General features: G+C 47.1%; 1 protein-coding gene and 1 pseudogene across 4 annotated transcripts in view; one reads left to right on the top strand and one right to left on the bottom strand.

The window, feature by feature from the left end:
* LHFPL6 (LHFPL tetraspan subfamily member 6) overlaps window positions 1–1,929 on the top strand; it is a 165,560-nt gene extending 163,631 nt beyond the window's left edge. For all 4 annotated transcript variants that reach the window (XM_016143844.2, XM_016143841.2, XM_016143842.2 and 1 more), the window contains one exon: window positions 827–1,929. In XM_016143844.2, the coding sequence (XP_015999330.1) occupies window positions 827–945 (119 nt within the window). In that variant the 3' untranslated portion in view covers window positions 946–1,929. The remainder of the gene's footprint in view (window positions 1–826) is intronic.
* Window positions 1,930–13,123: 11,194 nt separating this feature from the next.
* Window positions 13,124–13,239, bottom strand: LOC118609881 (annotated as a pseudogene).
* Window positions 13,240–13,931: the final 692 nt, after the last annotated feature.

Below are 13,931 nucleotides of genomic sequence, written 5' to 3'. Positions count from 1 at the left end.
TAGTTTGATGCTCTATTGTTAGGCACACACACACTGAGGATTATTGTGTCTTCTCAGAGAACTGATTCCTTTATCATTATTAATGCCCTTCATTATCCCTTATAGCTTCTTGCTTTGAAATCTGCCGTCTCTGAAATTAATATAGCTATGCCTAATTTTTTTTTTACTAATTATATTTTTAGTCTTGTGGGTGTGTTATTATTACTACTAATACGAGGCCGACTCTGAGAGATGAGGAGCCCTCTGGACCCTTGTTATTATGTTCTTATTGATAGGACGCATTAACTTAAAGGTGAGTGTTGATCCCAGGAGAGTCAGGGAGTTTTTCCTCTCCGCTTCAATCAGCGTGAGCCACTTAGCAATTGCCTGTAAATAGCAGTATTCGCTTTAGCCTTAGCTTTCAAATGGGCCATCTTCTTCCAGTGGCCCTTTTAGGAAGGGCTGTATTATCAATTTTTCCTAAGGTAACTCATTATGCATATGAGTTTGGGTGATTTAAATCAGAATTAATGCCTCTATCTCTTCTCTGCTGACGTCTCTCCTCCTCCCTTTTCTTCACCCCTGCCGTGGCCTTAGAGGCTAGAGGCGGGCGGCACAGATCGCGAGGTCTTCCTGACATGCACACAACCTTTGTGGCGTTCTTCAGCGTCCATGTCGCCTTCAACACATGTTTTTACTTCATTTGACCAAGCACGCCGCATTTACCACGGGCATCTCAGCTCCGCTTCCATACCCCAGGGACGCGCACACACTGGATGAAATAACGGAGCCTCCTGCAAAATCATCCTGATCTGTCTGTGCTTTCTGTCCCCCTCTGTGTCCCTAGGTAAGTGTGAAATCGGCTGGGCTTACTACTGCACGGGAGCAGGTGCCGCCGCCGCCATCCTGCTGTGCACGTGGCTGGCTTGCTTCTCCGGCAAGAAACAGAAGCAGTACCCGTACTGAGACGGAGCCGCCAGGACCCAGCAGAGGAGGAGACGGGCGGGAGGGGCTTGAAATGTACCGAAGCGACCGGTTACTTTCGAAAGGAGGACTCGCGGTTCTAGTCCATACGATGCTAATGAGACGAAACCCAATGGAATCAGAAACATTACGTGATGCGGAAGGGCTGGGCACGATTGGGAAGAGAGACGAAGGGCGTGGAATGATAGAGGAAAATGGACCAAAGGCTCAAAATGTTGCAGGAGTGTTAGGTGTTTCCATCCCACAGTCCTGTTAATGTACGATGCATTCACACCCAGAACAAATCTGTATACGCAAACGAGGGGTTTTTTTTGGTTTTGTTTTTTTTTTAAGAGAAAGACTCAGAGAATCAAAAGGGCTAGCAGACACAGCGTCATGTTGGGAAGCAGGGTAACCCGCAGATGCCCCCTACAGATCACGGCGCTTCTGGAAGCACACGAGCACGCAGACACGCACGCATCCTCACGCCTGCCGTGCTCACGCGTTAAGTCGTCACGAAGGTGAGGGAAAGGTCCGGTGGAGCATCACTCCTCTGTTTCCTTTTTAATATACTTTTAAACTACAGTATTATCACTTTATAGAGCATACATGAAACCTAAGCAATGGACCGATAAGCCACTCTGTCAGTATTTTGTATACCCCGCATCAAGCCTTCCTGCCTCAGTATGTTTCCATTGTTTATGCGGACCTTAGCGTCAAGCCTTTGAATTTCAGTATTGTTCAAGAATATGTTATATTTCTCTGAGTAGCTTCTGCTATGATATTCTTATAAAGTAAAGGGGCACATTTCTGTCCATTTTCCAGTCATTAGATCTTATTTTCTTTTGTCTGTTATTGGAATGTGCTGTATCACATTTATTTCAATATTCATTTTATAAAAAAAACAGAAAGTGCTATTTTGTTTGTATTCGAAAGCTCTGTGAATAAATTCTCTTTGATCAATAAACGAGTCACAGTATTAATTAAGTTACTGGGTTTGCTTTTTTGATTTCATAAATAGAGCCTTTCGACTCCAGCAGTCCTGTACATTTTCCTTTTTCTTTTAAGTCCCCCATTAATTCACCGGATAACCAACCAGCCAGGTATTATTTGCAGTTTATTCAAGGTCAGTAAGGTATACTTCCTGCTTTCAACTTAAATTCTCTGCAACCAGAATTCTAACTTCCTGTTCATTGTACTCTAGTCACAGCCAAATACTTATGAGAAGAGAATTGCATGACTATTTGGGATTAAGCTCGGGAATACGGGCCGCATTCAGACATGGTTTAGGACAATGAGAGCCAGGTCACAGTCCAGGAGGTGTCGGGGCCAGTGGTCTCCTGGATGGCGGCAGTCCTCACGGGCTGCCAGTGACTGTCTATGCCTGCTGTATTTCATCAGCACTTCTGTGCCAAGGGCAAGTTCATGCCTGTCTCTTTCAGGGATCTATCTAGGCCATTTGAGAAAGCTCATCTCACACTCCTGACCCTAGCATAAAGCCTGGACTAAAGAGAAAGATTTCGAGCCTGTTGGAACCTCCTGACAGAGCCGACTCTTGCAGGAGCAAAGGCGGCATACTAGATAATGGATGGATCCTTTTATTAGGTAATGCTGGGTTATTGCATCACATGCTTAAAACTTCAGCTTCAGTTAGTTTCTAAATTACATACTTCTCATATCTGGAAAGTGAACATTCTGGCTATTTATACGTATAACTATATTTTTGGTTCTTTCTACGGATTTATCAGTTTGAACATCTGAATCTCACATTTGCGTCTAGTACTTTAATCATCCAGGGTGAGGACTCGCAATGTCCTGAAAGAAAAATACAAGAGTCTGGCCAATAAAACCCTGGACTTTCTGAGGCTTTGTTGCCATGGGAAAAGTCGCTCTCCTCGCAAACGCTTAATTTGTCACGTGCCGAATGTTTTTTGTGTCTCATCCACCGAGCAGGGGCTTCCCCACTCCGTGGTTTCCTGCAGAAGGAGGATCGCACTTTGCTTCCTCAGCGAGCCCGTCGTTTTCATGGATTTCTGGTGCTGTCCAGACTTTTTCCTCATGGCAGTTTCCTGTCAGAATTATATTGCGACTTCTTGGCTCATATTATCAAGCTGGAGTTCTCAATGGGATTTGTTATGTCTGATCCCTGGGACAGATTTGATGACGACATTGTCCTTTTTAAGTAGCCTTTGTGATTTTAGACATCAGTGAACCTCGCTAGATTAAAAAGTTGGTCGCTCTGATGTGACGAAGTCGAATATAAACCTTTACATCTCAAGTTCTGACTAAACATGTGTGTTTTGGGTCCAGAATCTCCCAGCATTTCATGAGGTGCATCTAGTTTATTAAGAATTATAGGTACTGCTTTTCAAATGGAAACCAGCGTTCATGCAATTCTTTACAATAATAAAAATCTGTGAAAAGTATGTATTCATAGGCTGCTTACTGATGTCCACAGAAGAAGCGAAAAACCCTCCATTTTCACAACTTCAAATAGCGTCCGCTGCTTGCACGTGCTTGTGAGGTAGCTGAGGAGTTTTCCTTGTTTTCAGAAAGAAAAAACGAGGTGCCAAGAAGTTAACTGATGAAATCGAATTGACTCTTCCGATTTTCAACATATTCATTTGTGCATTTGGATAATAAATAGTGCTTGAGCATCTGATTCTTGATAGGCCTTCTACCAGATACAAAGCACTCCAGAAACATGGTCCCAAGCTCGTGGGGGAAAAGGGACGAGAACAGTAGTTAACACATCCTATGATGTCAGTTGACTCTCAAAGATAGGAAGGGAGTTTCTCCCAGATGAAAAGTCCTGCATAGACAAATTAAAAAGGCATAAAATAGAAGAACGATAAGTTACAGCTTGCTGCTTTTCAAAAGACATCATCAAGAAAATGAAATCTTAAGCCCAAGACTGGAAAAGTTATGTATCTGGCAAAGAACTTATATTCAGAATACATAAAGAACTCCCTCACGTAAATAATAAAAGGCAACTCAATTTCGAAATGCGTTAAGTCTTGAAATATTTCACACATGCGCGTGCGCGCACGCACACACACACACAAACATATAAATGCCAAAAGCATATTGAGAGATACCCAACATCATTAGTCAAGAAGAAAATGCAACTTAGAGCCATGGCGAAACGCCACTTAACACACGATAAAATGTCTAAAATAAAAATATTGACAACACCGCATGTTGCTGAGGACGGAGTTGCTTGGAAGACCACTGGGCAATGTGGAGACCCGTAGGCAAAACTAATATACAGTGATAGGAATCAGAGCGGCGGTGAATCCGAGGTGACTGACTGGTGAGGACTCGGGAGCTTCCTGGGCTGATGGAGATGCGCTGTGGGTCAGGCAGGGTGGTGGTTACACCTGTGTGTGCCCGTGCCAGCATCCGCTGATACGTGCACCTGCAGTCCGCTCTTTACGTCATGGGTACCTTGAACAAAAAGAGAAGAGAAAAAAAGTCCTTACAGGCGACCAGCTCCGTGAGTCATCTCACGAGGCTGCAGGGAGAGCTGAGGCAAGAGAAGGGCGAGAAGCGCTTCGCGCGCCGTGCGGAGAGGAACACGATGGATCCCGGAGGCCGCGGGAGGGTCTGAAGGGATGCGGCACGCCCGCCTGTGTGCTCAGGCGGCTCCCTGCAGCAAGAACGGTGAGTCGCAGGTGCCAGCGCTGGGGAGAGGAACTGTTCCAGTGTGCGCATCTCACCAGCAAAGATTGGTGGATACCTGTGAACACCTACGACGGTGATGTCACCCAGGCGGGGGCGACAGGGCCCCAAACGAGGCCAAGTTCGTGGGGGTGGCGAGGATGGGACAGATGAGAGCGCCTCAGAGGACAGAATTAAGAGATCCTTGGGATACTGAGGGTCAAGAGTAGAGGCGGCTCAGGCCTCCAGCGCGGCCATCGGGGGCATGCACGCGCCACATGCAGTGGCAGGATATGGAAAAGAACATGACTAATTAAGGATGCGTTTGGCATCAGATGCCTCCGAGGTACCTGGGTCGAGGTGCCCAGTGGGTAGTTGAAAATTAAGGCGTCAGGCTCAGGAGAAACGTCAGGTTTGGGCGACGTCGGCTACGAGTCAGTATTAATAAGCATTGCATACAGAAGAGCCTTGAGGAACACCATCATTTGAAGGCTGGGAATGCCGAGACGATCCCGCTGGAGGAGCAGTCGGAGGTGGGAGGAAACTCAGAAGGAGGTCTTGCCGCAGACACCAGTGGAAGAGAAGAGAATTTCAGGGGGGAGGGGGAGCTCTCGGCAGCATTTATGGCAAATGCCTTAGGGGAGTCGAGGCAGCTCATGCGATTTGGTAGCCAGAAGGGGAATAATGACCTCAGAAAAGAGCGATTTGGGTAGAGTGGTGAGGGCGGAGTTGACATTGTTTGGGGTAAAAGTGAATGAGAGATAAAGACCATTACGGTCGGCCCTCCGGATCTGCAGAATTCAACCAACGTGGCTGGAAAATATGCGGATAAAAAAACGTTAAGTCGTTGCTGACATGTACTGTGTAGTCGGGCTGCGATGGTTATGTTTGTACTGAACATGTACGGTCGTTTGTTTTTATCATTATCCCCTAAACAATGCAGCATAAAAACTATCTACATAGCATAGCCATTTATCAGGAATTTAAAGGTATATACGGGAGGATGTGCGTAGGTTATGCGCAAATACGACACTTCTATATAAGGGGCTTGATCCTCTGTGGATTTTGGCATCTCTGCGGGGGAAGCGAGGGTCCCGGAACCGATCTCCCACAGATAACGGGGGAGGCTGTACGGGGTAATCCTTCAAACAACTTAGCTGAGACTGGGGAGATAAAATCGTGAGTTTCTGTTCGGCGAGTGTAAAAATTACAGTTATACAAGGTAAAGAAGCTGTCACAACCCACTCTGCAGCATAGCGCCTGCCGTTGACGGTAAGGTCTCGGGCACTTAAAATTCATTCCTGTGCTAGATCTCATGTTAAATGTTCTTAGCACGCGCACGCATGCGCACACACACACACACGAGGGAACTTTGGGATGTGATGGATGGTTTATTACCTTGGTGATGGAGTCGTAGGTGTGTGCATATGTCCAAACTTATCAGGCTGTATACTTTCAACACATGCAGCCTTTTTTATATTACTTGTATGTCATTAAGTTGTAAAAAGAGAAAGAAACCTAACTGCGAAGGAAAGGAAATAGATGGAGTTGAGTCCATATTTTTGTTAATAGCAGGAGGTCTTTGCAAAAACTTTACAATCCTTGGGGACCGGAGGGAATTTTTCAGGATAGCAAAGGTCCGTACCCTCTTTGGTTCAGGACTGTCTCATAAAGCGAAGTGGGTGTCTCAAGAGATCACGGAAATGAGACCGCCAGGTTCTACAAAGCCCACAGGACCTGGGAGAAATTGCCTGATACCTCAAGAGCAATTTCTGAGTAAACAGAATTCGATTAACTCCCTGGGTCAAAGCAAGAGGGTACCATGAACGGGGTCACCGGACCAACACATGCACATCGGAGTCAGCGAGAGAATAATTGATCCTTCTCTGGAGGAGCTTACGAGGCGCGGAAAGAAGACAATGTTTTCACGATCCGGGTCTTCTTGAGTTCTGCAGTCCTAGCGCTTATCTTAGTGTCATGTGCTCAACTGGTGGGTAAATATTCGTATCTGAAAATAAATGTTCAGCAGCATGAAAATGAGAATATTTTTAATACAAACGCGAGCAGAGAGAGACTGTCACGCCATGAGACCATCTGTGGCTGCATCGGAGCTAAATTAGTTCCACCCGCAAGTGCATCTAGAAACTTCCCTTTTCCAGTTTTTTTCTTAACTTTTATCATTGCCGTTTCTCTGAGACACGGGGAAGTATTGTTTGTCCTGTTCTGAAGACAATGCCGTGCATTCTACACATGACCGCCCGAGAGGCTTAGTTTGGCTCACCCAGCATGCTTCCTACCGGCTTCTGATATCCCGGTATTTTCCTTTCGATTATATTGATTCACTCACAAAGCGTTTACTGACTACTTATCATGCATCGCACACTGCCCTAGGACCAACCGTCGACATACGTTACCTTTTACTATGGCTTTCAGTTTTTCTATTCATTTTAATTACTTAAAACAAGTACTCTTTGTTACAACTTTATAAGCATGCGTTAGACCAGAATACCAATAATAATATTTTTAAATGAATGTTTAACTTGCAGCACGCACAGAAATAAGCTTCATTAGGAGAGGCTTTCTGTAAGGGCTGTCTGTCGTTCTGCACTCTTATGGGATGGATTATCTTTTCCTCGAGGTGAATTAGATGGTTAGTTCCCAAACCACTTCCCGGATAAATACCAGGTCTTTAATGAAGCCTTGGGATTAAAGTAAAGAGGTGCCACAAGAGGTGAGGAGGTTAGGGCCAGTTTTCGACACAGGACCTTGATTCTGTCATGTGGCTGAACCTTCACGCCTACCTCGGTGATGATGAAATTTGGGCTCGGAAGACCCAAGCTCGAATCTTGATTCTATCATGTATTAGTTGTGTGAACATGGACAGGTTTCCTATCCTGGCTTCCCTCATGATTGTTCTGAACTTGAACAATAATCTTACTCTCTTCATAGGGTTTTATGAGGACAATACAAGACAATCCGTGGAGAACCCTTTGTCAGCCTCAGCACACGGCAAGTGCTCCATACATGTTGTTTGATTAGCATTCTTTTATTATTATTATTATTTCTTTCACTCCGGGTCCTGGAGTTCTGACTGATAGTAGAGTCCCGATGATTCCAAATCCACGGCCATGACAACATCGAGAGGAGGCGCAGACCTCCGGATTTCATGCAGCATCTCAAAAGATGTGTCGCGAATGCCATCTCAACCCCTGATAATAAAAGCTAAAACCCAGACACAGTTTCTGGTCCTGGCCTTCAGCTTCTCCTGAAGCCCTGTGGATCACGTTTTTCCGTGGAAGCTCGGGGCGTGGCTCTTGCTCATTTAGTGTGTCTTCTGTGGGGCCCACATTGCTCTGTCCTGTGAGGTCGGATATGCTTTAGAATGTCGTCTGGCAAAACACAGGTCTCTAAGTCCCGAGTCTTAACTCGCTTATTTCTCTACAACGTATCTCTTTCCTCCAATTGTCCTGAAACGGCATTGGCTGTGATTTTGCTGCTGTGGTTCTCTAAGCTGAGTTTTCCAAACCTTCCTCTGTGCTCTCTTTGGCACCTGCCTCTCCGTATTGTCTCTTGTCATAATGAGAAGGGGACTTTATACTTCTTTGGCAAGAATCATTTCAAGACGCGTATGTGCAAAGTGACGTACGGATAAAGTTGTCATTGAAGTAGTTTCAAAAATAGCAAGAGTCTGGAAACAATTTCAATGACCATCAGCATGGAACTCAATTAAATTCCAGCACATCGTATGTCGAAAACGATGCGGCCATTTGAAAGGACCTCCAGGGGCTGGTCAGAGAATAGGGCAAAATGCAGAGGAGCTGATATCATATGCCGAGGTTTCTGAGAACATTTTAAAAGAACGTACATATATTTGCTTCATGTGAATGGACTCTCCGGAAAGATAAATGAGAGACTTATGAAACTGGCCGCTTCTCGACGAGAGACAAAAGCAGGAGGAAGACCCACTTTAAGTGCTCCGAGAACGGCGTCGCCTGTTCAGAAATGATTTAAAATAATAGGGAGATTATTTATAAATGTATGAAACCCAGAGGTGAGACGAAAGATACCCCCCGCCCCCCCCCCCGCCAAAATCTGTAGAAAATTAACTGTCGACTCCACACTCTATTAGAGTTTAAAGCCACCTCCCAAATATTTGCAGATTCTAGGAGGAGGGCCGTTTGCGTCGGCTGCTTCGCACGCACCGACATACTGCCTTTGTCCTTTACTTCTGTGACCCTGACAGGACACCCGGCTTTGCTGCTGCTTCAGTTTCTAAACAAACAAACAAAAATGACAGTAAACACTTATAAGTTGTCTGCATCTTACTGAAGGCCGGACGGGCGAAGGTGGATGCTGCATCTCCAACGACCGTGAGCGGAGCGGAAGGCTGCCTTCCTTGAGCGGCCCTTCCTCTGCGAGGTTCCCAAGCCCGGCAGCCTGGTCTCTTCGCTGGGCGGCGTCCTCTGCCTCTTTCCTTTCCTTACGAAGCAAAGGAAATTCTCTTTCTCGCCTGCGTAGTGGTTCTGTGCTCTATTGCATTACCTAAGTGCGCATTGGAGCACACTTCGGTGGCCTCCGCCTCGGTTAGCTCGTCAAAGTATTTTTTCCAAACGAACGCAGTCTTACCTGCTAAGGAATTTTGCTGTCAGTTCTAAAATTACGTGAAATGCCACGTGTTATCTGGAGTGACAACACCCACCTCGCAGTGATTTATGTGCTCCGAAACTCAGAGTTTCGAAGCCGGAGTTCTCCAGGGCCTTCTCCCCGTCTGAGCCCTTATCTCCTCGGGCCCCCTCGTGTCTTCCTTCCCATGGCTTCAGTCACGTTTGTCCCCCCGAAAGGTGTACACCTTCAATGCCAGCTCTCCTATTAACTACATATGCACATCTCTTTCGGCAAACTCACACGGAGAGCAGGCCCAGTCTCCGGCCCTGACTTCATGATCTTCCTCCCAAAGCAGCTCTGTCCCCAGGGGTCCTTGTCCCTGTGTGTCGCGGCGCCACGGACCAAGTTGCTCAGGCCGGAAGGCTCCGGCACCCTCGACGTGCCCGTCCCCTGGTCCGCACCAAGCCCGCTCCCGAGGCGGACCTGTCTCAGCTCCACCGCCGCCGCCGCCGCTGCCGCCGCCGCCCGAGGTCCAGGTGTCGCTGCCTGGCCTGAGCCAGCCTGGCAAGCGCACGCTCACGCTCTCGTCGCGGAAGACTCTCGTTCGGGACACTCGGGGATCGTCGAGGGTGGTACGTTTCCTCGCTCACACGTGTGCCGCCAGACGGTACGTTGCCACAGAGCGCGTCTTCGGCCGGGTTCCGCCGCCTGCGCAAACGTGCGTCTGCAAGGAAAGCGCGAAAACTGTCGCCCGGTCTGTTCCACCCTAATTTGTCCTTCAGACACTTCCGAGAGCGTGAAAACGTCCCTCGAGCAGATGCGACCATATTCTAGGACCAGGACTCGGCTTCCGTCTTCGTGGTCCGGAATCCTCCGCGAGGTCACAGGCCGCTTCGGAGCGTCTCCCACCAAGGCCAGGCTGCCATGCCTCAGGCGGGGGAGGCCGCCGGGCCCCCCGGTTCTCCGAACGCTGCTCGCGCCCAGGCATCGCGAATGTCGGACGCCGCGCCTGTCGTCAAGGACACGTTCCTTCAGCCTACGCCCGGGAGCAAACTCCCCGGCCCGGGTTTGGTAGTGAGATTCGAAGATGACTCGTAGCCGCCTCTGCTGGGTGGATGGATGGCCGATGACGCTCGGTCCCACGTCGCGGTACTTCCAGGGGGGAGAATTAACAGTCTGCGTTACTTGCCAGGAGGCGCGTGTACATAACAGTCTACGTTGCGTGATGCACACGCTACCCGCGTGCTCATGCATCGCGTTTTAGACGTGCATGGCCACGCCCGTCCCTTCCGATCGTCCCCTCCCGAGTCCTCCTCCTGCGCCCTCGCCCCGCGCCCGTCCCGCCTCACGCCGGTGGCAGAGCGGGGTGCACACCCGCAGGTCCGACCGCGCCCGGCTCTGGGATGGCGCGCCCCCCTCGTTCTCCCTGGTTTCCGGGCATCTTGCCACCTTGCCTTTTGTCACTCCTCTTGTCTATCGTGCTTCGTCACGGTGGCCTCCCTTCGGTCCCTTCGGCTGGTCAAGACATCGTGCTTCGTAGTGTCTGCACGTCTGTCAACCCTGCAGAGAATGTCATTCTCTACTCAGCGGTCCCCAACCCGCGTGGCCCCAGGGGCTGGTGCTCCTGTGAGCATCTAACGCCTGAGGGTCTGAGGCGGAGCTGAGGCGGTGACGCCGGCGCTGGGGAGCGGCTGCGGACACGGACGAAGCTTCTCCACTCGCTCGCCCGCCGCCCACCTCCGGCCGTGCAGCCCGGTTCCTAGCAGGCCACGGGCCGGTCGCATTCTACGGCCCGGGGTGCGGGCCCCTGCCTACCTCTCTAACTAAACTCTTTGCTGACCCCTCCCACCTCAGATGAGGTAAGCCTGCTGGGAGACCCTCCTGTGTGTTACAAGGAGTTAATTGTCTAATGTCTGTCACTTGGCTATCGTCCTTACAGGGACAAGGTTGTGTCTTTCTTACTTAACAAAGCCTTTGTCTCATCGTGAGTATTCAGGGAATGTTTGCCGCACGACTGAGTGAATGTGACAGCTGTATTGTATCCGAGGAGCTTCCGCCACAGGTTTACATTGCGTTTCCAGTTGGAACATAGATTTGTTTATAGTTATGTTTGGGATAGATTTTTCAGTGAGATTTTTTGATGTCCTTTGAAATCTAACTCCTAAACTCTCCTTATCTGCTGGCTTCAAATGTTCGTGGAGCAGCAAAACAATATTTAGGACAAGAATGAATACAAATAATTGAACGCTGCGTCTGGAATTAGTTTCTTCGTCACCGTTCGGTGGGGTCTTCTGCAGAACGCATAACAGGGGGCAAAGGCAGGGTGCCAGGGGACCCTAAAACAGGAGCCACAGGAAGTTTCCCAGTAAACTAGTTTGGAAACTGTGCTGTGAATTAAATCCATGAGGGGAAATTGTACACAGTACAAAATCCATGTGTCTATGCTGCACAAGTAAACTCAGATAAACAAACATGAACACTATATATTTATATTGCAAAAATTAGGGTTTTTTAAACAGCACTCTATGGTGTCTTGGAGGGGATGCAAGAGATAATTTATGCATTAAAATATTTCCAGTCATTTATCAGGCATTAAAATAATCATAAAATTTTCAACCTACTGTACTGCTTATTGAAAATACATATATATATATGCATACGTATGCATATATATATATATATGGTAGCTTGGGCAAAACATACTTTTTTGACATCCATTTCAAGCCGCAATTGGAGACTTCTGAGAAATGTCTCACTTGCTTCAGAAGTTCAGGCTCTCCTGTGGCCCGGACATAGGTAAGGAAGGTTCAGTCATCTGCGGTCGGTTTCTGCAGAACTTTGAGAGGGTCTCGCCGGATCATGGGGCTCCTTGGGGTCCGATGTATGTCCCTTGTCTCTCTGTATCCTCAGGAAGGATTCAGAGACGGCCAGAGAGGGCCTGCCCAGGCCTGCCCGGCGCCCCACGCATCGTCCTCGCACATATGCTCCTCGTCGAGGAAAAGGCAGAGTGGCATCCTCGAACTGGACGAAGGAGGATGTTTTCAGCACAGTTCAGACAGCGGTGGGCCTGAATTCTCATTCTGTCACTCACGACCTTGGTGGTCACCTCTCTGAGGCTCAATTTTCAATGTGAAATGGGTAGAAAAGCACCGGAACGACGAGCTCAGACGCAGCCGTGAGAGTGTGAGCGGCCTGTATTTTTTACAAGAGCCGTGGGCTACAGGGCCTTTTCATTCTCAAATCCACCATATATATATGCGCATATATATTCATATATATATGTGCATATATATTCATATATATATATATATATACACACATATATATATGGCAGCCCGGGCAAAATACACTTTTTGACATCCATTTCAAGCCGCAATGGGAGATTTCTGAGAAATGTCTCACTCGCTGTTGCTCAATGATTTCTTCATAGATATCGGCTCTCCTGGGTCTGGTACAGATGTGTTTTTCTTGGGTTATGTCCTCTTGTTGTATTGATCTCTTTATTATTATTTTATGCCCTTCTTCGTTTCTTATTATAGCCTCTGCTTTAAAGTCTCTTTTGTCAGATATAAGTATTGTTACTCCAGTTTTTATTTTTCATGTTCAATGCGTGAACTTTCTTTTTCCCTCCCTTTGCTTTCGGTTCGTGTGTTGTTTGATCTGGGCTGGGTCTCTCTGGTAGACAGCATGCTCTGGGTCATGTTTTATATTCATTCAGCTACACTCTGTCTTTTGGTTGGAGCATGTACATTTCAGTGATTATTGTTAGGTACATGGTTATTGCCATTATTATTTATATTTGTGTTTTTTTTCTTCCTCCTCCCCCCCTCTTTTTTAGGTGAGGCCATCCTTGGTTGACCTCACAGATTGCAAGGAACTTGTCAGCTTACAATCTCTTATTTAAAAAAATTTTTCACACCTACAGCACCTGGTCTTCCTAGGCCGTCTCCCATCCAAGTACTAACCAGGCCCGACACTGCTTAATTTTCGAGATCAGACATCAGGCTTGTTCAGGGTGGTGTGGCCATAGGTTACCTTCCTTCTTTTTTTTTTTTTTTTTTTTTAACATAAGTCTCCTTAACATTTCTTATACTACCGCCTTGCTGAAGAATCCATTTAGCTTTCTTCTGTCTGGGAAGCTCTTTATCTCACCTCCCACTTTAATTGATAGCCTTGCTGTGTAGAGTAGTCTTGGTTTTAGGTTCTTGTTTTTTATCATTTTGAATATAACATGTCAATCCCTTCCGTCCTGTAAGATTTCTGTCAAAAACTCAGCTGACTTTATAATAGGAGCACTTTTGTATGTAATTAGCTGCCTTTCTCTTGCTGCTTTTAAGATTATTTCTTTGTCTTTAACCTTTGGCATTTTAATGATGTCGTGTCTTGGTTTGGGTCGGTTTGAGTTTCTCTTGTTTGGGACTCTTTGTGCTTCTTGGATCTGTATGTCTCATTCCTTTGGCAGGTTAGGGAAGTTTTCTGTCCGTATTTCTTCAAATAGGGTCTCAATCACTTGCCCTCTCTCTTCTCCTTCTCATACTCTTATGATACTGATGTTGATATGCGTGATGTTGACCCAGAAGTCTCTTAGACGTTTTTTTATTTTTTATCTTCTATTTTCTTTCTGCTGTTCAGGTTGGGTGTTTTTGCTACATTGTCTTCAAATTCACTGATTTGATCCTCTGCTTTATCTAATCTACTGTTGATTCCTTTAGTGTATTCTTCAT

Source organism: Rousettus aegyptiacus, unplaced genomic scaffold (assembly GCF_014176215.1).
Source record: "Rousettus aegyptiacus isolate mRouAeg1 unplaced genomic scaffold, mRouAeg1.p scaffold_m13_p_11, whole genome shotgun sequence".
Lineage (NCBI taxonomy): Eukaryota > Metazoa > Chordata > Mammalia > Chiroptera > Pteropodidae > Rousettus > Rousettus aegyptiacus.
The sequence above is the reverse complement of the archived record's forward strand: the minus strand, read 5'-3'. Positions and strand labels throughout refer to the sequence as shown.